The sequence below is a fragment of the Syzygium oleosum genome, unplaced genomic scaffold (genome assembly GCF_021117445.2).
Source record: "Syzygium oleosum isolate NSW1041296 unplaced genomic scaffold, Sole_v2.1 Sole_v2.13, whole genome shotgun sequence".
In the NCBI taxonomy this organism is placed as follows: Eukaryota; Viridiplantae; Streptophyta; class Magnoliopsida; order Myrtales; family Myrtaceae; genus Syzygium; species Syzygium oleosum.
Genome location: NW_026607497.1, coordinates 9,133,884 through 9,157,044, shown reverse-complemented (window position 1 = coordinate 9,157,044; position 23,161 = coordinate 9,133,884). Strand labels below are relative to the sequence as shown.

Below are 23,161 nucleotides of genomic sequence, written 5' to 3'. Positions count from 1 at the left end.
TAGTCGATGAAAAATGTGTTCATTATCGAGAATAATTTATGTCTAAATATTTTCGCAGATGATAAAAATTTTATTCGTTTGTTCATTTTGTAAGCGGTACAAACGATCATTTTTAGAAATATATTTTTCATATCTTTTATATTCGCGAAAAAAATGGAGCCTTATCAGGACGAAGAACGTGCTAAAGCGAATTCATAATTCCTCCAACAAGCCACCTAGGGTGGTTTTTTACACTAAATTAATGCTAAGTTGGATTTTCTTCTTAGGAAATCAAGGTGAACATTCTTTAAAAATTATAGTACTCAAGTGATAGTTTGAAAATTTATAACTTTAAGGCAGTATTGTACGAAATTTATAAAATTTGTTGGTTCGTAAGTAGTACAATTTGAATAATGAAAAGGAATGAAAAGAAAATATATTTATAAGTCTACATCATGTGGGTTACATCATATGTTGGAAGGCAAAGGACATGTGAGTGAGTTGATTGATGGTGCCAAAGGACAAGAGGTACTGCACAAAGCCCACATTGCCTTTGTGTAGGATTCACCAAAGAGGAATGAATAGCGTCTAGGATTGGATGCTATGAAATGATTGCACCCATGGCCCTCCTCCCTCCTTGAGAATATGCAATATGGAATTTGCCCTATTCTCTCACTCAATATACTCGATAGATTGATCCGATTGAGTGTGACCTAGTGGGGGTTCTCCCACGGTTGGCACACTCTTTTTCTTCTTTGGATATCAAAATAGATTCTATTGGAAAAAGAAACAAATATAAATATAGATAAAAAGAAATGCATTTTGCGTTGTAGAATGAGGGCTTGCTTATTTGGACTTAACCCCCAAAAAAAAGAGTTATTTTCTCATAAAAAGATTAAAATATTATTTATATGTAAAAGGTTACCGAGCACATTGTTAACGAACCTACGTATTAATATATATATGAGTTGCATGGTGTTTTGGATTGAATAAAAAGATGAAAGTCAACCTGAACACTCGATAATCTATCCAAATTAAACGAAATTTACTTCCGAGGTAGGCATACTTTATGTTACCCCCAAACAAGCCCCACTTCAAACTTCTTATAAAGGTGCACACTTTCCATCTTTTCCTAGGAATTAAGGCCGGATGGACGCGGAAAAGTGATATGGTTAAATCAAACATAAGCCAAGTTTCGTGGTCTAACAGGTCTAACCCCTTTTAAGTTAGTGTGCCTTGGGCCTCTATGTTTCGCTTTGACAACTCCTTTCTTGGTTGGTATTTCCTTCAATAAGCTCTTGTTACCCTTTGTTCAACGTTTCGGTTTGATTTGTTTTTCTCAGCTAAGGTGCACGTGTGAGGGTGTTAAGCGAAAAAATTCTCACATGGGCTGTAATGTAATATGAAGCATTTAATATATCACAATTGATCCATAACTTATTTGTCAATATACACGTAGGTTGCTAGGGGTAAAAAGACCTACATCGAAGATGTCGTATAATATGGATCAGTTACAATATCCAAGTCGGTTCATAACTCATTGACTTAAACTTTCGAGAGAAATAACTCCAATTGAATATATTGACGAGCTCAGACTTAAGCTTCCTCATGATGAATTCCTCCTCCGACGGTATCGAACTTCCGCTATGGCTCCTAACAGCATATTACTTTATATAAAAAAAAAAAAAAAAAGTTGGATGGACTCAGTGGGATATCTTGGTGGGTACGGTTCATATCTGCTCTGAGGACCCTTCTTTGTGGATTCAAACGCCTTGCCTATGGCGCAAGTAGTTTCAATTGGAAAGTCTCCAAGCTGTAATAATGTTGTATCCCAACAAAGTCTCCCTTTGCGTCATGAACAATGGGGTCCCCTCTTCACAGATCTTTTTTCCTTTATGGAAAAGTTGTCCTCCTAGGGACTTCATTTCAACAAGTTGGGTAACTTTTCAGCCGTCCAAACACTGAAATCTCATTGAAGACTCATTCATCAAGAATAGGTTTTGGGCAATCGATATCTATGAATTCGTATTCCGATCAAGTGTTTTTATTCGTGAATCGGAATCCTAATGTATTTAAATACAAATGGTCATATGGGAATGCGACTTTTCACAAACATTCAAAGCATTTCGTTTTGACGGAACAAATTTCATGAACTGAAAGGACGAGATGACCTTGTTGGCGAGTTCAAAGATTTCCTACGAACTTCGTCCCCATTTTCTAAATTTCCTTTTGGTTTAGGGATTTCTTTTATATGCTTCAGAGGTAATGACTAATGTGTTAATAAAAATTCGAAAACTATTGAATCCAGCTGAACCAAACTGGTGAAATTTGGTTTGTCTGTTGATTGATATGGTTTTGGTTTGGGATATGTTTATTATTGTTTTATTGGTTTGGTGTTGGTTTATAACTTTGGAAATCGATAAAATCGAACCATACAGGATGCGTTTGTTTGACATAAAACTCAAGATTTGGAAAACAGTTTTCGAAAAATGATTGGTTATATCGCTTAAAAAGATTTGTCATCAAAAAATATTTTCACTATCGACAACAATTTATGCCTAACTACTTTCGTGAACGATGAAAATATTTTTCGTTCATTTATTTTAATAAATGATACATACAATCATTTTACGGAAAATATTTTTCAAATCTTGAGTTTTCCGTAAAACAAATGCACCATCAATATTGATAGTTGAAGTTAGGTAGTTTAAGTTATGTGTTGAACTTCTTACTTGTACGTCGGTCTCACGGTAACGATTTGAAACTCAACCATAGTTTTCTGGTTCGAGTTGTAATTCTGTTGGTTTTGCTAGATTTGACTCGAGATTTGTCCAAATCGATGGGCGGAAAAAAAGAAGTACTTTCAAACATAACCACATCAAACCATGAACACCCTTTTTATTTATAGCATAGAATAGAATTCATATGTTAATTTTTTTTCCTTTCCGGGCCACACAGGCATTAACCAAATAATGGTAAATAAGTACAAAGCCTTGATGAACTCTTAATCTCATACATTGCGTTTGTAATCTTAGTCTTAAGAATAAAACAAAGGGCACCTAATGAACAAAACATACTTCTCCTATGACATTTAAGGAAAAATCATTGCCCATTAATATTCTATTTTTATAAATCCGAATGAATTTTTTTAATTTTTTTTTTTTGAGTTAAGTACGAGAAAGAAGAGATACGAATCAAATCCAAGATCTCTCTTCGAAGTTTGATTAGGCTTAATCATCATGGAGTCAAACCCCCTTTCCCTAATCACATAATTAATGAAGATAATCGATGGTACTGATTCCAATTTTTGGATGGTGGGCTCAAAAATTTTACTTTTGTGTGCCAGACGTATCCAATGTCTAGGTACCTGTAATTGTCGCGGAAGCCCACGTATGCTCTTAAAGAAAATTTTTCTTCCGATTTAACTTTAACTAGTTAAAAGATGCCTCGATTGAGATGTTGGGTACAAAAAGAAGATGATTCTTCACATTGTAGAAATCAATCAATCTTCGATGCACAGAGTCCCATCAGTCGTACATGGGAATTTGATGATATCTCTCTCTTTCTCATCATGAAAGGATACTAGGGTGATCATTTGGCCTTTCTCCAACTTCCAAGCATATGCGGTTTACGAGTTACTAGGATGTTGGCACAAACAGTGTCATATATTCTGATGGAAAAATTCCACGATCAATCATAATTAATCATTAATCTATTGTGTGGATATTAATTTTGCTATTTTTTTCCTAAATTTTTGCGTGAAATTTCAATATGATTTTTACAATCAATTTTCATTGAAAATCGCTGACATGGTGATTTAGACATCACCGGTTGTCCTACATGGCATATTGCTTGTCAGGATTTCCCGATGAAAATTGGTTGGGAGGGTTATATTAGGATTTCATGCAAAATTTTAGGATATAAAAAGTTTAGAACTAAGTTGATATATATATACAATAGGTTCAGGGGAAAATTTCAAATAAGGGCATGAAGTGTCTTCATTTTCTCAAGAGCTAATATCACGAAAAACCTCAAATTGATACACATATGACAATTTACCCCAAACTTATTTTTTGACCATTAAAAACCCCAAACTAGTACACCTGTGACAATTTTATCATCAATTAGTTTCCTTTAAATTTTACAGTGAAATTTCTGAGTTGAACGACATATGACAGTTGATGGGTGTACCAGTTTGGGGTTTTACCCTCCGTTTGCCACAGGTGTACCAGTTTGTGATTTTTCGTGGTATTAATTCAATTTAACAAAGGTTACATTTGTCACAAATGTAACAGTTTGGGATTTTACGTGGTCAAAAAATTAGTTTGGGGTAAATTTTTCATAAGTGTACCAGTTTGGAGTTTTTCGTGGTATTAACCATTTTTTTTTCAAATAAGGGCCTACAGTGGACTTTGTGTTAAATAAGGGTCTAAAGTTACCATTTCAGTTAAAAATAAGGGCTTGAAGTGGCCATGATAGTTTCAAATAAAGGTCTGACATCGTCGGTCGTCGATTGGCTAAATATTCCGACCGGTCAGGGGCATTTTTCTATCCAAAGACAATTTTAATTTTAAATTATTTTTTCTTTTTCTCCTTTCTTTTTTTTTTCTTTCCGGCGAGAGTCACCTCGCCCAAGCCCTCACCTGTGGCTTTCAAGGGAGGCCTTACCCGGCCCTCCCGGGCATCGCTTCGGTGGCTAGTGATCGGAAGAAAGAAAAAAGAAAAAAAAAAAAATGAAAAAAGGAAAAGAAAAAAAAAAAAAAAAAGAAAAAGAAAACGGAAAAAAATTCAAAAAATGGTAAATGACCCAAATGCCCTTAACCATCCAGATAGTCAAGTCTTTCTTTGAAACTGACATAGCCATTTAGTTTCTTATTTAAAATAAAATCCACTTCAAAACCTTTATTTAGAAAAATGATGGCAAGACTTGCATGCCATTATTTAGAATTTCTCCTAAGTTCTGAATCGATGGGTAGAAGAAAGAAAAAACCAGAAAAATGAAAAAAAGAAAGAAAAAAGGAAAAAAAGAAAAAGAAAAACGGAAAAAAAAAATTCAAAAAATGGTAAATGACGAAAATGCCCTTAACCATCCAGATAGTCAAGTCTTTCTTTGAAACTGACATAGCCACTTTAGGCTCTTATTTAAAATAAAATCCACTTCAAAACCCTTATTTGAGAAAATGATGGCACTTCATGCCATTATTTAGAATTTCTCCTAAGTTCTGAATCGATGGTAATTTTCCCTATTTTAACACAAAATAATTAGCAACAATTTCTTTTGATACGACGTGTAGTTTTTGGAATGTGAAATCAAAAGAAGTGTGGCTCAACTTACAACAATTAGCTAGAATTGTAGTTTCCCTTGTCAAGCGTGTTCATGTAAATGTTACGCAAGAAAACAAAGAGAAAAATTTAACTAGAAATCCTCAAACTTAGTTGCGGAATTCGATTAGATCTTATCACTTCTGGTTAGATTATGCCTTTTTCAAAGCATGTCGGATAAGATGAAATCAACCGATAAATGAAAACTTAAAAACTTATGCACAATGGCAACCTATAAATTCGACCGGATATATGGTATATTCGATGTTGCCAACCGACCAATTATCTTCTGCAAGATTGTTACCAATCCCTTCTTAGATGACTTCTAAATTGAGATATAATCAACCCCAAAAGAAGTTTCATTGTGTTGATAAACACTTGTTTATTCTACAAAAACCTTATCACCAATTTGGTGATAAACATATAATTTGTCACCAAATTAAGGAATTTGACAAGTTAAGATTCATTATCATCTTTCAAAGACAAATGAAGGGTACTAGATTTTTATTAAAAAAAAAATTTTAAGTGATGTTGGGTATATAAGAAATGACATGTTTAGATTGATTACTTAGAGAGCATGATGCTATGAAATTAATTTTACTCACCAGACACATCATTTGCTAGATGAAATTGGGTACACTTGTCAATGCATCAAAACCACATATCTCTATTCGAAATGCCCACGAGAGCCTCAACCCAAGAATCATAAAGTGGAATCATTTTACTCTTGTACCAATTCAAGGACTCACTAAAGAAATGGTCTCCAGAGATTCCCAAATTATCATTCCCTCCACTTCTTGGGAAACACCCATTATTGCACCCAACAATTTAACCCCCCTTTCAACATAGAAACATGTGAATAAATTCTCTTTTCTTTCAAGACTAACCCACTTTATAAATTCTCTCTATCTCTCTCTCCTCCCAATCACAAATAGCCCACTAGATATGTACTAAAATTAATATATTAAATTATATCGCGTGATTTCAACAGATATCTATCATCGCAAGCACTGAAATAACTCGAATATTTGAACACCCATTCAGGTCATACTAGATAACTTCATATTGTAATTTTAACTTACTATTTATTTACGCGTAATCTTGTTAGTTCGACGATACATGTTGATTCACATGCATATAGACATTGTAATCTTGATGTCTATATCCGTACATATGATTTTCCTTATAAATACGCCTGTCCATCTCCATCACCTTTTTTTAATATCTTTTCACCATAGCTCTAATTCTCTTTCTCTCCCTCTCTGAGTACCCTCAAGAATGAATCCCCACTCACTATCATCATCATGCAAGAGCACCACCACTTCATCGGTGAGTGGCTTCTACAACTTCCTCACACAAGCACTCGACGACTTGAATGCTTCCTTCCCATCGTCGTCATCGTCGTCGTCATCTTCATCGACCTACAGCAACAACTTCATGTCGATTCAGCATCTGCAGCAAGTCCTCCACTCGCTCCAGTCGGTCCACTCTCGGCTGACCTCCCTCGTCCACGAGCTCCGCCTCCCCGTCGGCGAGAAGTGGCTTGACGAGTACATGGACGAGAGCGCCAGGATCTGGGAAGCTTGCAACGTCATCAAGTTCGGCCTCTCCCGGATGGAGAGGTATTACACGACCGCTTCGAATGTCGTTTCGTCAATCCTCGGTTTACATGATCATCACTTGGATCGTCGCCAGGTAACTTCACTCTATATATTCATCAGCATGTTGAAGGAAATCTGCCCTCTTTCTCTTTTTCATTATTCGCAAGGTGTTCTTTGAAACTCAGATGTTTCCTGATTATAACTTGATTGTACCACACCAAGACAACCCTATTAATTTCGTTTCTTTTTTATGTCGTTTGAATATTAAAAAGGCGCTTCGGGCAATAGATGAATGCAGAAGAGAAGCGTTGGTGTTGGAGGAAGAGAACAAGCACTTAATGGAAGCAAGAGTTCAACCACTCTCTCTATGCTTCAACGAGAACGTTTCATTGGAGTCCAACTTCAATGGTTTCAGTGGCTTCAGGGGTGCTCTCTACGCGATGAGGAATGTGAGCTCGTTGCTCCTGATGGTCCTCCTCTCAGGCCTCGTCTACACTTGGCCAGACTCGATCTTCCACCAGGGCGGGTACGAGGGGCACGCCGTGTTCGGGTCAAATTTCATGATCTCCTCGTTGAGGATCCAACAGAGGATGGCCGGGGAGATCGACCGGATGAGCCGGCGGTCGCCGCCGCCGCCGATTCTTCTCTACGAGTTCAGGAGAGCGAGGCACGGCATGGAGGAGCTCAGGGGAGTGTTGGAGAGGGGAGAAGAAGGGGCTGAGCACCATCAACTGGGGCAGCAGCATGTGCAAGACAAGGTTGAGAACTTGAAGGGATTGATTGGGTGTTTGAGAAGTGGGGTTGAGAGTGTGATGGTACAACTTGATGATTTGTTTGATGAAATAGTTGAGGCAAGAAAGAATCTTTTGGACTTGTGTAGCCGTAGATAGAGATATAGAGAGAGAGAGAGAGAGAGAGAGAGTGTGTGTGTGTGTGTGTGTGTGTTTGCTGTCAAAATTTCAAACATGTGAGGCAATCAATTGATTGATATAGAGGAAAAGGTGCAAGAGGGTAAGATCATTAGATTCCCCACCCACACACCAAAAAAAAAAAAAACAAAAGAGAGTGAGAGAGAGAGAGAGAGAGAGAGAGAGAGAGAGAGAGAAGAGGGTAGGATGAAAGTTGTCAAATTGGTTTGGTTCCAATTGTTTCCCTTTTCTGGAGGCATTTTTTTTTATTAGTAGTACTATTTATGAAGATGTAAAGACAGCTCTAGTAGTCTCACATTTGCCTAGTAAAAAGATTCAGGTGAATCAAATTTGGTTGCTTTGAATTCTTTTTGTTGCATTCAAGTGTTGTTTAAGTTGATCAAATGCAGATTATGATTGCCTGGTGTGACACCCGTAGAGAAAATATTCAATAATTATAACTGATTTATTTACGTATGATCAACAACATTTAAGTAGAAAGCAAAAATCTCTACCATCACAAATAGAAGTGTACTCGCGACACAATTTTCATGAATGCGTGACTAGGATTTCTAATCTCTAGGAACATAATTCAAGTATACATAAGTGAAAATCACGAAAAAAAAATTATTATCTAATAGTATCTCTCTCTTTTTTCCTCCTTTAATTTGCTTCTCTTTTTGGTTGATAATAGGTTTCCTTTGACTTCCTGATTTCGATGCTCTTTCAGCTGAACTAGTATAGGATGCTTTCCAAGTATTGACAGACTTTCTAAGTTTAGGATGTGGTTGACGAGTGCCCATAAAGCATTTGCTAAGTAGCTAATAAAAGAAACTACGCAATTTGCAATGTGTTATCTTCGTTTTTTTTTATCGAAAGGTATCGTCTTTGTTGACTTATACATAATAAGTGCATTTTTGGCACTTGTTAACAAGATCCATAAGTTTAATAGACCAATTCAATCACATTTTAAAGATCTAAGAACCACATTGGGCTCGTTCAAGAACACAAGTTCTCGTGCAATTTTATGTATTATTCTCTATGTTTTTCGAGTAAATCTCTTGATTCTTCGGCAATAATCGCAATCATCAATTCCAAGTTAACGAGGTCCTTGAACCCACAAGAGTTGAAATGAATCACCTTAAAAGCTCTACAAAAGTAATTTCTTTTTCCCTTCTTCCCTCACTTTATAGTTCTGCAACTAGAATCCACAGTACTTGAAGCTACTACACAAACTTCTGCTCTCTTCATCCAGAAAGGGAAAAAAATATTCAGTGTGGAAAAATCTCTGCAAGTTCTTGGCTTTGAAGAGAAGCAAGGTGGCTATTCCCAGTAAAGAAACAAAGGAGAATATCTGATCTGCATTGCATTTGCTTTAATATAAAGCAAGAATTATCCCATCAGAAGGACAGATTCCTCTCACTTTTTTACAAGAGGAAGGCGATAATGATTCTTCTTGTTTGCTCAGAAAACACACATCATTCATATTTTTCTTTTGATTAAGATGATGTTTTCTCATTGTTTTTGCTAACCTGGATGTTCTTTTTATTTATCTTTTCGTGGATAGTTGCGTGGTTTGACCATAGCTTTGCTTTTAATGGCTAACATCTTCGCTGGCTGTCATTCACCAACCTTGTACGTTAAAGTCTTCCTCATTACTCTATCTGGTGTGAAGGAACATCATCAGATTGCTACATCTGTGGAGACAACAGGGTTGTTCAGTCTGCTACCCATGTCTTTTTCCAGTTGTTATAGGCTAGGTTTCCCTGATTTTGAACACTCGGTCAACCTGGTCTTTATGGACAGTCAACTAATACTGGTAACTTGTAATTATAAGGGAAAATTACACAAATAATTCTTTAACTTTGACTCAATGTGCAATATCGTCATTGAACTTTTAATTTATTCAATGTGATCCCTGAACTTCAGTTCAATTTACAATATCGTCTCTGAACTTTTAATTTGTTCGATATGGTCTTTAAACTTTTGATAAATACTCAATTCAGTCCTTGGATTATTATATCTCGAGATTCAATCTAGTTCCTAAATTATCTAGTCCATGGACTAAATCGAGTGCGTACCAAAAGTTCAGGAACTACATTAAACAAATTAAAAGTTCAAGGACAACATTGCACATTAAATTTAACCATATTAAACAAATTAAAAATTAAGGGATAACATTGCACATTGAGCCAAAGTTCATGAACCATTTGTGTTATTTTTCTTATTCAGATAGAGAGAGTGGGTTGTCATTATAACTCATGTTGCTTCCAGCTCAATACTCACATGTTCTTGTTTTAGCATATGCAAATCCTAGCCGAGTTGCCATCCCAAATGCTAGTTCCATTTTCCCCTGCTAACACCTACCAAGAGCCAAATAAACTGGTTCAACATTAGAAGGTACTGGAGATTATGCAAAGTAACTCTTGAAGCCCAATCGATTCTTGTTTTAAGTGAGCTCGCCAATGAAAGCAAGTTCTTGAATAGACCTTAGTCCATCTACCTCCACGACAGTTACGTTAGTTTATGATAAGGCTGGTCCGCTGGACACCGTAAACCATGACATTAATACGCCGAGTTTTAACTATTTCGTGATCCAGCCACTTGCAGCTATGCTCAAAATCACCAAGCATTCCATCGGTCACCTAGCATGTTCGAATTTGACATTACATAAAAGTTCACCGCCCATTGTATTACAAAAACCAATCAAATATATACATACTATTGACTAGCAAGCTCAATATGCTCTGTGAGTTAGTCAATACAAACATAATAATTGTTTAAACCTGTCTGAATTCCCATGCTGTACATTCTCCATCTTCGAACGATTCCGCTTTTCATAGGAAGAAATCTGTCGAGTCAGCACACAGAAAGGCCCAGTGTTTCACACCACCACTGAACTGAACCCGATCTGTCAATGCACTGAAACAAAAGTTAACAAGTGCACATATTGAAAAATTACACCTCTTTGTGGGTATCGTTCAGTATTTCACCTATGTGAAGAGCAATTTCATTTCCTCTGAGATTGCCACAAACTTAGATTGAAGAAGAATAGCCAAGATAAGGCACTAAAACTTGCTTCCACTAGCGAACATATTGCTATTGCTCTTATATTAGCACAGAAACTATTGATCCGAACAGCCCAAATCTCAAACTGCACTAGATGTCTGGGTTTTCCTCTTTCAACTTATAATCTTAAGAGCTTATATCAATGTCGAAACCCTCAGGACTTTGACCATGAAGGCAGCATTCTCCCTGCACTGTTAACGTTCGACACATCAACATCGACATCAAAGTCAGAATCCTCAAAATCCAAATCATCTATACATGCAATGTCATCCCCTGGCTCTTTGACATCTCGATTATTGTGATTTTGGGCCTCAATTACCGTGGCTCTTTTCTTTGAGCGACCAGTGCTTCTCGTGAAATCATCATCCTCTTCATAATTAGGTTTCGCGCCTCCATTTGCCTCTCTTCTCCTTTTCATGGAATCCATACTATCGTTGCTACTGCTGCTGTTTCTATTATCTGTTCCTTGGTATTCCCTGATGGTGGTTTCTATGGTTTCTAGCAACCGATCTCCATACTTGCTTACCTTTGCCCTACACAGAAACATAAAAATAATTATCTGCCATTAGTGGAGCATGCAAGATAAAGTCTCCTCATAACTTACTTGCCAATGCCATTGATTTCAAGCAGTTCTTCCTTTGTTCTGGGAACTCTTTTGCTGATATGCTGAAGCGTAGCATTGCTGTCCAGTACCCAAAGAGAAAAAAGTGAGGTCTCAATGAACATTCACACAATAGCACCACAAAACAAACAATTTTCAAACAAAACTCGTGAAGGAGATAAGCTCACCCAAATATGTGATATGCCATGACCCCATCCCCAGCTTCCCTAACGAGAATAGTCCGTAGCATACGCAATGAAGTGTATAATTTGGCTGACAAAATCTGAAACACAAGGAGTTCCACAAGCGGTCAAGAGAGATAAGCAACTTCCTCTTGTTCTTCGGAGAATGGACAACGTATAGACTTGTGCTTATGCATATATTCCCATACCAGATCTCCTTGAGCTTGAGGTTGAGCAGGACTAGGACTGTCTCTTTGAGGACTCAATTTCCCAGATGTCAACAATCCTTTGGCAGGAGTTACATCAGATTTCTTAGACTTAGACATCTTTGCCACGGAAGGAAATCTGCAAAATATGGTGGCACTACAGTCAAGCAAAAATTGCTTTGCAAAATTTTCCCAGTATTTTACACATTAAAGACATATTATTAAGCTCTTAAAAAAGATCAAACAAATAATATGGAAAATGGTGGCCATACTGTGGCTAAATCTCTTAAAAAATATGGCTACTCAAAAGACTCGAGTGCAAATCCCCCAGCAGTCATGCAGATTTCATAGGTTTGTTACGGGACAAGTATGAGCAATAAGCTTGACAACACAGTGATCCAACCTTGCCTGAGTGATCGTAAAGCTTCAAGTTCTTTTTTTGAAAAGGTGCCACATCGGTAGTGCCCGATACAAACCGGCTTCCAGTAGAAGCCTTCCATATACAAAACTACACACAAAAGACAGCTTCTAACATTTTAAACAAATTTGATGTATGAAACTTAACTTTCCTGCTATACCAAAAGTGAAGAGTGTATAACCAATTATCCTTAAAAGGATCCCAAGAGGATTCAACTCTTTGAAATGGCCTTTTGTTTCTCTCTCCTATTAAGCCAAAAGCCAAGGCGGAATCATCTCGGTAATCAGTTTCTTTCAACATGTAAACTGAAAGTCACTCTCCAAACCCACAGTTTGCGTCGCACCGGGCCTGAAGGCAGCAACTTTACTCCTACAATTGCAAAAATTGTAGTCCAAATCTTTCTAATCCTAAAGCTTTAAGTTCTGTCACACAATACCATATCATCCGTGCGTATCTACTGATCAATCAAACTGGTTGAATAAATCACTCATCCGTGTGTCAATGAAAAAGGTGTAAAATACTGCTAATTTGACCTCAGCAAACCGGTTTACCATCTGCAAGAATCATATAGGACTTACAGTCTAATAGCATAAAAGGTGTTAGTTTCCATCCTAAAGGAAGAATTATAATTGAAGGGACTTCAAGATAAAAGAGCAGCAACAACAGCTGCAGGCCAACCACAACAAATTGCTTTCTCACAAAGGGGAATCGACTACATAATACTCCATGCCGTTGCTCTATTAAGCACCATTTTCTCTCTGAGATTATAAACTCAAGATTTTTGAGACCTTTCATAGCCTTTTTACTCACTCTTCTAGCATAAGATCACATTATGAACTTGGAACATTACTTGAAATTATAAACCAATTTAAATAGGTATCTCTGAACTAAATTATAATGGAAGTGAACTCCAAATTTCTCATTGATATATCAATTTCTCCCAGTCTTCCTTCAAATTCCCAGCTATCCCCCAGAGCTACTAGTCTTGAATGCATTTGCATTTATTTCCCGTATGAGTCAAAGCATAGAAAAGTACATTTGAGTCATAAATATGTCGCAATAATCACTTTGCTGGAATAGAGATCACATCCTGTGATAAATTCCTCCTGACAAGACAGGTATGATGGGTATGAAATTAAGCAACTATATTCATTGCAAACAGTGACGTAGAGAGAGAGAGAGAGAGCATTATTGTGAGGGGCATTCGTTGAAGGAAAGACCTTGGACAAGATGCAAAAGTGAAACACTAATGGTTGGATGAGACAAGATTCAGCATCTACCACAAAAATTTACAGCAGATCTTGTTGGCCACCAGTAATTTAGATAGTGGGGTCATTACAATAAATGGCAGCAAATAAACACCCTCGGAAGTGCTTTTTCGTTTTTTTTTTTTTTTTTTTGCCAAACACCATTGAAAGTCCATGACCACACCAAATACCTATAATAAATTGTTGCTTCGATAATTAAGTCCTTAGTAGACCCACAAGATGCTTGCAATTTATATACATTGATTGTCATCAAAGGCTAGAAAAGGTTATTTTGAAATATCTTTTTGTTAAATAAAAAATAGGAAAGATCAAAGCTCCACGAATTTTGAGTAAAACGTACGTGAATGTCGCGTTAATTTGAACAGGGATGAGAAGATTCAAATTTGGTGTTTACTACGTGTCTCTAAGACATGAGAGCTGTTTTAGCTAAGATTATGGAACAAAAAAGTTCCTAAAAGAGCAATTCAACACCCTGTGGGAGTAGAATAGCAGATACATAAGTGGGCAAATGATTAATAATCACTGTGAGATGCTGATGATAAATTTCCAACGCTGAAAACAGAAAAATTTCTTCGTTCAATGAAGGGATGCCCATCTCATTACCAACTAAAGAACAGCAAAATAAATGACAAACCTCAGTATGATAGATTGCCCCCCAGAGCAAAGATTGTAAGCCTTGGATTCATTCACCTGAACAGAGATCAACAAAGGAACATAGTTTCAAGTCTAAAAGCAAAAAGCAAGCATCCAAAAAGAGGGAAGAAAATTTTCTTCTCATCTCAATTAAAAATGAATTTCATGGCGTCATAGAGTCATAGCAGCGATATTTACCTTCAATATTGATGACAAAGATCCATAAAGGTCACTTTTTCTAACATCCTCCACCAGTAAATCTTCAGTAACAAGATGCCGTAGCACACGGGAAGCTTCTCCCTTTGCTAGATGTTTCCCGGCTCCATGCAAATTCAACTTTTCATGCCGATGCTTTTTGACCTGATTTAACACTCTAATTTGAGAATCAAGCGGACAAAGAACAGGATAACAAATGGAGAATATCTAAGTTACTTTCTCAACATACATATTGACTCAAAGAACCCCTGTAAACTTCTAATATGTGAGCTGAAGAAAACTGCTGCCCTGTCAACTTCACCAACTCAACCTACGCAACAGAAATTCCACATTCAAATATGAGCAATACAAAACTCTTAGCTCATAAGAGATTAGAGCAAACCACCACAGTAACTGAAAAGGACAAATAGTAAGTATTCAAACCAATTGCTTTGCAATCTCAGTCACATCCTTCTCAACAAAATTTTTGATCTTGAGACAATTGTCGCACGTTTTTCTGCAATTATTGGAATCAAATTTTTCTCCAAAATGAACAAGCTGCAGGAGACGTCGACAGTCAACATCATTTTCACAGTAACTGACCTGAAACAGTTGAAATGACTTTCAGACCATCTTCAATAATTAGAACTTTAGAAAGCATCATTTGAATCAGTACAATACCATGCGCAGCAGATTGTCAGTATTTGTTTCAAGTATCCTTCCTGAATTCGCCGTATTGATACGGTTATAACCATTTGAGAATGGACTTTGCTCTACTACTCCTTGGCTAATCATATGTTTTACACGAATCTGTCAAAGAAAATATAGAACACATGAAGTTCTGTTATTATTCCCTGACGTGCCATAATGTACTCAAAAGGTTATATAAAAAGAAATGGTCAAAGCAATTTGAAGTTTTAAGTACTTTAAAAAAAGAACTTCACAACATTAACCAGCTTTTTAAATTGCAAATTTGAGCATGAACAAGAAAAGTTCGTATGATAGAGTCTTGGGAGTAATAATGTTCATAAACATGCTAAGAGATGTAGGAGAAGGAAAAGGAATTCAAGTGCAAAAATTCAAAGAAGAATCGCTGTATCAACATACTTACATAATCACTGTAACTGTAGTACAACACGCAAGACGAACGCTGACCATCTCGTCCAGCACGACCGCATTCCTGTGATATGGCCAAAATCCAGAAATATCACCATGTTACGAGCTAAACCCAAACCATTTAATTACACACTGATTTTATTAATGTTCAGCAATTGAAACTTCCAGCACTCAAATGCTTGAGAAAAGCATCATCATATTTCATAATGTACCTGGTGATAACCTTCAATTGATTTAGGGAGGGAATGATGAATTACAAAGCGGACATCTGGCTTGTTGATACCTACAAGGCACATTGTCCATGGTCGAAATGCTATCGCATTTGATTACCACAATCAGAAACTAGTGAAAAAAGAGAAATACCCATTCCAAATGCCACTGTGGCACAGATTATGTTGATCTCATCTTTGCTCCACTGCTTTTGGACAAATGCTCGTAGGGCAGAATCCATGCTCCCATGGTAAAATGCTGCTTTATGTCCATACTCCTGACAAATGTATGCATCTTTTAACAAATTGTGAACAACTAAAGGATCTCCCAAGTCTTAGCTTTTATTCGAGCAACTTATCCAACAAAAGAAAGAAATATAAAAGAAATCTGCTTTGCCTGCTGTGACCCTGTGAATATAGGAATATAAGAAATATTTATTGAAGAATTTGAAATGTCATTAGCGTACTTAAAAAACAGAGAGAACAAATTATGAAGCTGGAATAATTGAGTGGAAGGGTAAGCAAACCACAACATCTAGAGAGGAATGGTATAATAAATAACCATATCCTTGCTGCATATAGAAATACGCAAAAAGCCTAAGCAACTGAACATGAATGCAATGCATGTGGTGGAGACACACACGGATAAGGAGAGAAAATCTACATGGTACATATGCAATGCCCCGCAGTGTATACAGAGCTTCATGAGTCCTACACTCGCCAAGAGAGAAAATCTACATGGGCTTGGTTGAGCAGAAAAAGAAAGTTAAATCAGACTTGCATGGAAATTCAACGTATTTGGATAAAAGGGGAAATGAGGGGTCATTCAAGAAAGGAGAGGGATACAGTTTCTTTAACAATTCGGAAATAATCATATTTAAGCAGACTCAGTGAGTGACGGTAGGAAAGCTCGGGATTCTTTTTCATCCTATGAAAATAAATAGTCCTCTCTGTTTGCCCTTCATCCATTCAAAATAAATAGTCCTCTTTATGAAGTAAAAAATTGAAAAATGGGAAGCTAAATGGTATATATTATACACTTAATCAATCTTGTAAGCACTACTCAACAACCAAAACTTGTAATTAAATCCAAGGTGTCATCTTTTTTAGGCTAGAAATAATTTTTACAAAATGAACTCTATCCAATCATAGCAAGCGATCATGGCATGTGATCACATGTAGATGAAATTAGGCCAAATTTCAATCAAGGGAACCACCATCTAGATGAATCCGAATTCCATCAATGTAAGTCAATATCAAAAATCATGACAACATCAATTTGTATCAATATCAAGCATGAAATTTAACCATCGTGTCTAATATTTCATTATAAAGGATGGGATAAATTTTGTTATTACTATGCTAACACAATGCTGTCAAAAGGTTTTGGTGGCAATTCAGTAATTTCATGTAAGGAGTAGTACTGAACTCTCATGCTAGATTATTCCAACCAGTTAGGTTATGCTCTAGCCTCACCAACAAGTCTTTAGCTCAACAAATTTAGTGACTCGATATTTGAAAAAAAAAAGCAAGCTGTCTCCACGTGAATATCAACCTATATGATCAAACAACTCTTAAATATGGTTGCAAACATCATCAAACAGGACCAACCTGTAACTTTTCGGCAACTTTCTCGCAGTCCATTCTTGAGAGACAATAAATTATCCCGCATTCATCAAAATGATTTTCTTTAATGAATTTGTCTATGTCCTCCAGACACTTTTTTGTCTTTGGAACGACAACATACCTGAAAACTTCCACAATCAGCTATAATTTCCACAGCAGAAAGAAAGAAAAATGTCTCACTTAGATGCAAACCATAAATTTGGACGATTAAAACTCTGCCGGAAAATAATGCAGTTGACAAGAGCAAGCGCGCGGACAACATCTTCTTTGACACTGGCTGTTGCAGTAGCAGTTAAAGCTAACACTGGAGTGCTGGGGAACTTCTGCTTCAGAATACCAAGACCCTGCATAACAATACAAGATGATTGGCATGAAAATGGAGCAGTACCGGTAGCATAAAACTCAAAAACGCTTTTTCCTCCAGACCTGATAGTCGGGTCTAAAATCATGACCCCATTGGCTCACACAATGAGCTTCATCAATGACAATCCTAGCAAGAAGTTCACGAGCATGTAAACTTTCCAAGTGCCGCAACAAGACGTCACTTCTGCATTCAAAAAAGAGGCAAAAAGAGCTTGCTGAAATATTCAGAAGAATGAAAAGAATATGTTTTTTTGCTAGAAATGTAAAAGAATATGTTATTAACTACTTGGAGAATAAAATGCTATACATACTTTTGAAAATTAAAAATAGTAGATATTCAAGTATTAGGTACTTTATTTAGATATTTCAAGAGAGACTTGCGTCAGAACAAGCATCAAACTATATTCTAGATGGTCAAGCTATTAGATGAAATGTCCTTTAGAGTTAAATGCATTAGCACTCCCGCGCCTAGGCTGGACTTTTGCCTAAGATTTAGGGTGGAAATTGATTATGACTGGGGAGGTAAAGCAAGGGCTGGTGATGTTCGAACTCTGGATCCTGCTCTAGTGCCATGTACAAATTCTGAGAGCACTTCCAACTTATCTTAGATATTTCACTGCTCGACGATTTATCTATTTATAGATATGCGTTCAGCCTTCATCACCTACGTTGAATTATGAGCCGTATTGTACAAAAGCACAGCAGCACCATTAACTGATTTAATTAATCCTTTGAGTGGTATGATTTATGATGTTTCTATTTGTCTTGAGCTATCCAGAAACTTTTAAGGATTTTAAATCTAGATATACCAGAAGCTGCCTCTTAGCTATGCTGCAGGAGTTTAAAAACCCATTTTTCTTGCATCATTTGTGAGGGGAATGACACTTACTTGGCAACCTTCTCAGGCGTGACATATAGGAGCTTGTATTTGCAATAATCAGAATTGAGTTCTCTAAGGATCTCCTGCTGTTCACTCCAGTCCATGTTAGCACTTAAGTAAGTAGCAGGTATGTTAGCCTACAAGAAAAGAGTACAGGAGAACATCAGAGAAACAGTCCCGACAAACCGGGATAACTGGAGATATATAATGTAGACAAGAACATGGTAATCCGGTAAGTTACCTGCAACAAATGCATTATTTGATCTTGAATAAGCGAAACAAGGGGTGAGATAACTAATGTCACCCCTGGACATATTAGAGCTGGAAGCTGTTAGTGAAAAAAAAACAAAAAACAGAGTAACGTACAAGCTTTAAAAAACTTGACATAATGTAATCACAAGCCATCACACATTCCAAACCATGCACATCAAAACAGGAAGGTTTTGTACCAAAGTTACATGGATAATGGGAATAAAACAGCATATTGAGAGAATGCCAAGTGGCTCCATTTCTCTATGGATCTCCAGGGCAAATGAAACAAAAGAAGCACTAATTGTGCTAGAGTAATTTTGCATGAACACAAAAAAAATACCAATCCTAGAACTTAATTTACCTGGTATGTCAAGCTTTTTCCACCTCCAGTTGGCATTAAAACAAAAACATCATATCTACTCATTGTGGCATTTATAATTTCTTGTTGGTTTGGGCGGAAAGAATGGTTCCCAAATACTTTTTTGTTGTGATCCTGACAGTAAAAGTTAGTAAGCAACAAGAGGTACAAGATATGCAAATAAAAGCTAAGTATTATGCGGGCAACACCTCCAAGCTTTTTGTCCACGGGAAGCTCCTGCTGCTCCACTTTTTGTCAATTGAACCTTCAATATAATTAACGTCCAAAGGCTTTTGAATGTATGGATCTCTATCCACAGGACCTGATGAAACAGGAAACCTATCTGAAGTGAAAGAAACTGATGGCGAGTTCCATCTGTCATAACCGCCAGGCTCATTGTGTGGATGAACATGGGCTTCTAGTCTAAAAGGTTCTACCCTAGATCCAAATGCTCGAGGTGTTTCATGTAGGGAAGACGTCGGAGGCGCTGCAGATGCAGAAAAATGAGACTTTCTCCTTTCCTCATCCATCGTAAGAGAACGAAGATGATTCTCAAGCTGCTGAATTTGCCTATTGAGGTGTGACCTAACAAAAGTGTGCATACATACAGCATTTAAAAGTTATTGCATCCCCTGTTAAAGCTTTTTTCTATAGAATCTATACAGAAACTGGAAATTATAACTAACAGATTCTCATTCCTCCATTTTGCATGCATTAGATTCCAAGCAGAAAGGAATTTACAAAGAGACGGAAGATGGGTAGGAGCAAACCTATCATGACGAAGCTTCTCCACCACTTCTGGAGTTAGTTCAGTCATGTTGTCAAGGAGCTCGTTGGATATTGCAATTAAATTGTCCTTCATTTCCTTCAAATGATGTGCAGCGTCTGGGCAAAGGCCTAGCTGTATCCATTACAATATTGAGCATATCAAGCACAGAAGAGAACAATATACGGCATCTTAATGGGACAAATGAAACTGGCCAACTCACCTTCAACCCATGACTGCAATTCGAACGCAGCTCCTCAGGCAAACAACTTTCATCTTGTCGTAAACTATTCTTTTCGACATTTGGAGTTATGGGTGGAAGCTTATGCATTGATGGTTGAGGTGTCGAAGTGGATTGATAATGCTCCATTACTATCTGGTCGACATCAATACTCTGAAACCCACCTCAAATTGATGAAGTACCGAACATGGCGAAGGCAATACGATAAATGCTAATCACAGAGACATCAAATAAATTGAACTAAGGCACGAAGTGTTTGATGGCAATTGAACTAAGGGAAGAAGATGGTTTATCGACTGACTGAACTAAGAAGAAAGCTTTTCAGATTTCTAACAATATCAGTGACCCAATCACGAACTGTTAATCCACCATTCCTTAAGGATTATATAGCTGCTTTTTATTCTTTCTAATAAGGACAGGGTCTGGACACATTAATAAATGAGACCTAAACCTACTTAGAGTCAAAATGAGACCAACCTACCGCCTCTAATCAATTCAAGTAACAAAACTGAAAAGTAATTCCTATCAGAAGAAAAGACTAGTCCTTCTCACAAAGTTTCAGTTCGATCAGCAGCTATCCATTGAAGGAAAAAATTACCTCAAGAATGTCATCGTCATCTAGCTCATCAGACAAAACTCTCCCTGATGATTTCATTTGTGCATTAGGCATGCTGTCCCTGTTTACTGCTGCTGCAAAAACTTCACAACGTGCTTTATTCACCCCTAAAGTGCCATTTTTACTATGCCCAGCTGGACGTCCCCCTTCTGCAGCCTCATAATGGGCCGAAACAACCGGATTTGACATATAATTATTTGACGCATCAATCCTGGCAGTCGACAATCCATTTAACTTCTTATCGCTTTTCCAAGAATGCTCTTTGCTATTGGTTGAGTTCTTTAAGACAGTTCCGCTAACTTTATCAGAAAGGTCAGCATGATCATCCTTGACCGGCAAAGTCTTCCCAGATGTTATGTATGTCCTAGAAGATATCTGAAGACTGGAAAGAGCATGCCAAGCCTGCAAATTTAACATGCCACGCTTGCTATGCCAATCAAAACTTCAAAAGAACACAGATAATTGCTTCCTCAGGAGAGCTAGAGTTAGGTTAACAATTTAAAACACTGAGTATAGCCATTGACAACAATGGAAAGGATACAACTATATTCATGCAGAAATTCCAGACCGGGCAAACTAATTAAGAAAGAGGGGAAAACTGAAAGAAAATACAACTACCAATATTAGAAGTTTGATTAGAATCTCTTCTTACATGACATGGATAAATCTACTTAAAAATGTTACCTTCTCGACTTGGTTACTGGGTAATCGTTGGGGATTTACCATGGAGAAGACCATCGACCTAACAAAGAATGTACATGGTCGTTAGGAAACCAATATAGCTCAAACACAGTGTATCAGCCTACAGCAAAAGCACAGGGCCCTTACTAAGGCTAAGGCAACTGTACAGGACCATCATATAAATCAGCTAAACAACAATGTCTGTGACAACCCGAGATGTGGATTCCAATATTTATCTTTCACATAAAGATACACTATGCTAAAGAACGAAGTTGATAATGCTAAACTATATGAACTGTCTCCAGAAAAGTTTGTGCAGAGCACAACAAATTAAAACATTGCAAACCGTCCTAAGCAGCTGGGATTTGAGCTAGTATTTTTCTAGCTCAAGATACCACAGCCACCAAAAGACCTAAAAGAGGGTAAATTTCTGTTACTTGGAGCAGCAAAACAACAACGTTAAGAATCTGCAATCCTGTCTGTCAATATTCCATTCTCGATAAAGAGTATGGAAGGACAGTATCGTCCTCTATCTTTGTATAATGTCAGAAAGAATAGTAATTTGTCGACTTCAGATTATTGTGTTAAGTAGGACAGCTTAACTTTGAATAGCCGTGACATCAGCAGCAAAAAGGCTTCGTTTTTTACCGAGTCACCACAACCACAAAAGAGGACTAAGTCTGTGTCAACCAGCAGACGAGGACATGTTAATGTCCCGATAATTTCTTGACAAAAAGACCATGCAAATGTTTCAGTCAGACGCAAACCGAACTATGATAAGTAACTACCTCGAGCCCATTGATTCTTCAAGGGGAGGCTTCTGGTTTGGTATTGAGTAGAGGAAATTCGAGCTCAAAAACTTAGATTGGTCGGAAAAATTCTCGTGGGCACTCGCATGCTGCGACCAATTTACTTTCGGAAGCACATCATCACCCGCTTCTCTTCGACTGGAAACAAAAGAAACCCAAACAATAAAACACAATTTTAAAAAAAAGAAAAAAAGAGGAACCACCCAGGGAAAACAGTAAAAACAGACAGAAACATCAGTTAAAGCGAAGCGACTCTCACCCCGTTTGCATCTCATCGGTCATCAAACCCGCGTCACTCCCCTACTCCCAGCACGCATTGCGAAGCGAAGCTGCCCACAAAAACCCAGAACCCATCACCTGCCCCCCGCGCGGGGTTCATTTCACGGAGAAGCGGGAGAATCGAGAGCAGAATCCCTAACTTGGCTAGTAAACACGCATCCGACGGCAGAAATCGAAAGCAAGGCACGGATTTGAGCCGCGAATCGGACGTTTCCCCCGGGTTCCTAATCGGAAATGAACGGTTCGTAGGCAGGCACGACGCTCGGAAATGACGGATTCGAGACCGCTGCGACGGATCTTGAAGAGGCGAAGGGATTCGAGCTGGTTCTCTTCTCGAGCATCTGCTGCAGCTGCGGGGAGAGAGAAATGTGCAGGGAGAGAGAGAGAGAGGGGGAGAGAGTGGAGGGGAAGATGGCGGGATTTCGCTTCGTTTCGTTCGGCTACACAGCGGCAAAGACCAATTTTCGGCTATTCGAAATTACAAAAAAGTAAAACCAAAAAAATAAAAACATTTCGGGATAACGGCACAAATGGTCCCTAAACTTTTGTTCGATGTGCAGTGTGGTCCGTGAGCTTTTAATTT

At 37.6% G+C, this 23,161-nt stretch overlaps 2 protein-coding genes across 2 annotated transcripts; one reads left to right on the top strand and one right to left on the bottom strand.

Annotated features, from left to right (window-relative positions):
• Positions 1-6,488: 6,488 nt before the first annotated feature.
• On the top strand, positions 6,489-8,242 carry LOC115693916 (uncharacterized). The gene is made up of 2 exons (XM_030620982.2): positions 6,489-6,996; positions 7,175-8,242. The coding sequence occupies exons 1-2, from the start codon at positions 6,580-6,582 to the stop codon at positions 7,790-7,792; spliced, it is 1,035 nt and encodes a 344-aa protein (XP_030476842.1). The 5' UTR covers positions 6,489-6,579; the 3' UTR covers positions 7,793-8,242.
• Positions 8,243-10,461: 2,219 nt separating this feature from the next.
• LOC115693912 (ATP-dependent DNA helicase Q-like 4A) lies at positions 10,462-22,710 on the bottom strand. The gene is made up of 25 exons (XM_030620976.2): positions 22,559-22,710; positions 22,279-22,437; positions 21,494-21,551; positions 20,792-21,211; positions 20,176-20,346; positions 19,957-20,087; positions 19,396-19,771; positions 19,190-19,321; positions 18,818-18,904; positions 18,586-18,713; positions 17,760-17,880; positions 17,526-17,677; positions 17,319-17,454; positions 15,862-15,985; positions 15,711-15,781; positions 15,494-15,562; positions 15,064-15,192; positions 14,827-14,985; positions 14,633-14,713; positions 14,386-14,547; positions 14,189-14,244; positions 11,872-12,007; positions 11,669-11,763; positions 11,484-11,561; positions 10,462-11,412 (listed from the first exon to the last, which is right to left on the bottom strand). The coding sequence occupies exons 1-25, from the start codon at positions 22,579-22,581 to the stop codon at positions 11,034-11,036; spliced, it is 3,633 nt and encodes a 1,210-aa protein (XP_030476836.2). The 5' UTR covers positions 22,582-22,710; the 3' UTR covers positions 10,462-11,033.
• Between the last annotated feature and the right edge of the window lie 451 nt (positions 22,711-23,161).

Coding starts and splice junctions, on each gene's coding strand:
- LOC115693916 (XM_030620982.2), top strand. CDS start 6,580: ATGAATCCCCACTCACTATCATCATCATGCAAGAGCACCACCACTTCA. Junction 6,997..7,174: donor ATCACTTGGATCGTCGCCAG/GTAACTTCACTC, acceptor AATATTAAAAAG/GCGCTTCGGGCAATAGATGA.
- LOC115693912 (XM_030620976.2), bottom strand. CDS start 22,581: ATGACCGATGAGATGCAAACGGG. Junction 20,347..20,791: donor ATGACGATGACATTCTTGAG/GTAATTTTTTCC, acceptor GGTGGGTTTCAG/AGTATTGATGTCGACCAGAT. Junction 17,455..17,525: donor TTTAATCGTCCAAATTTATG/GTTTGCATCTAA, acceptor GGAAGTTTTCAG/GTATGTTGTCGTTCCAAAGA.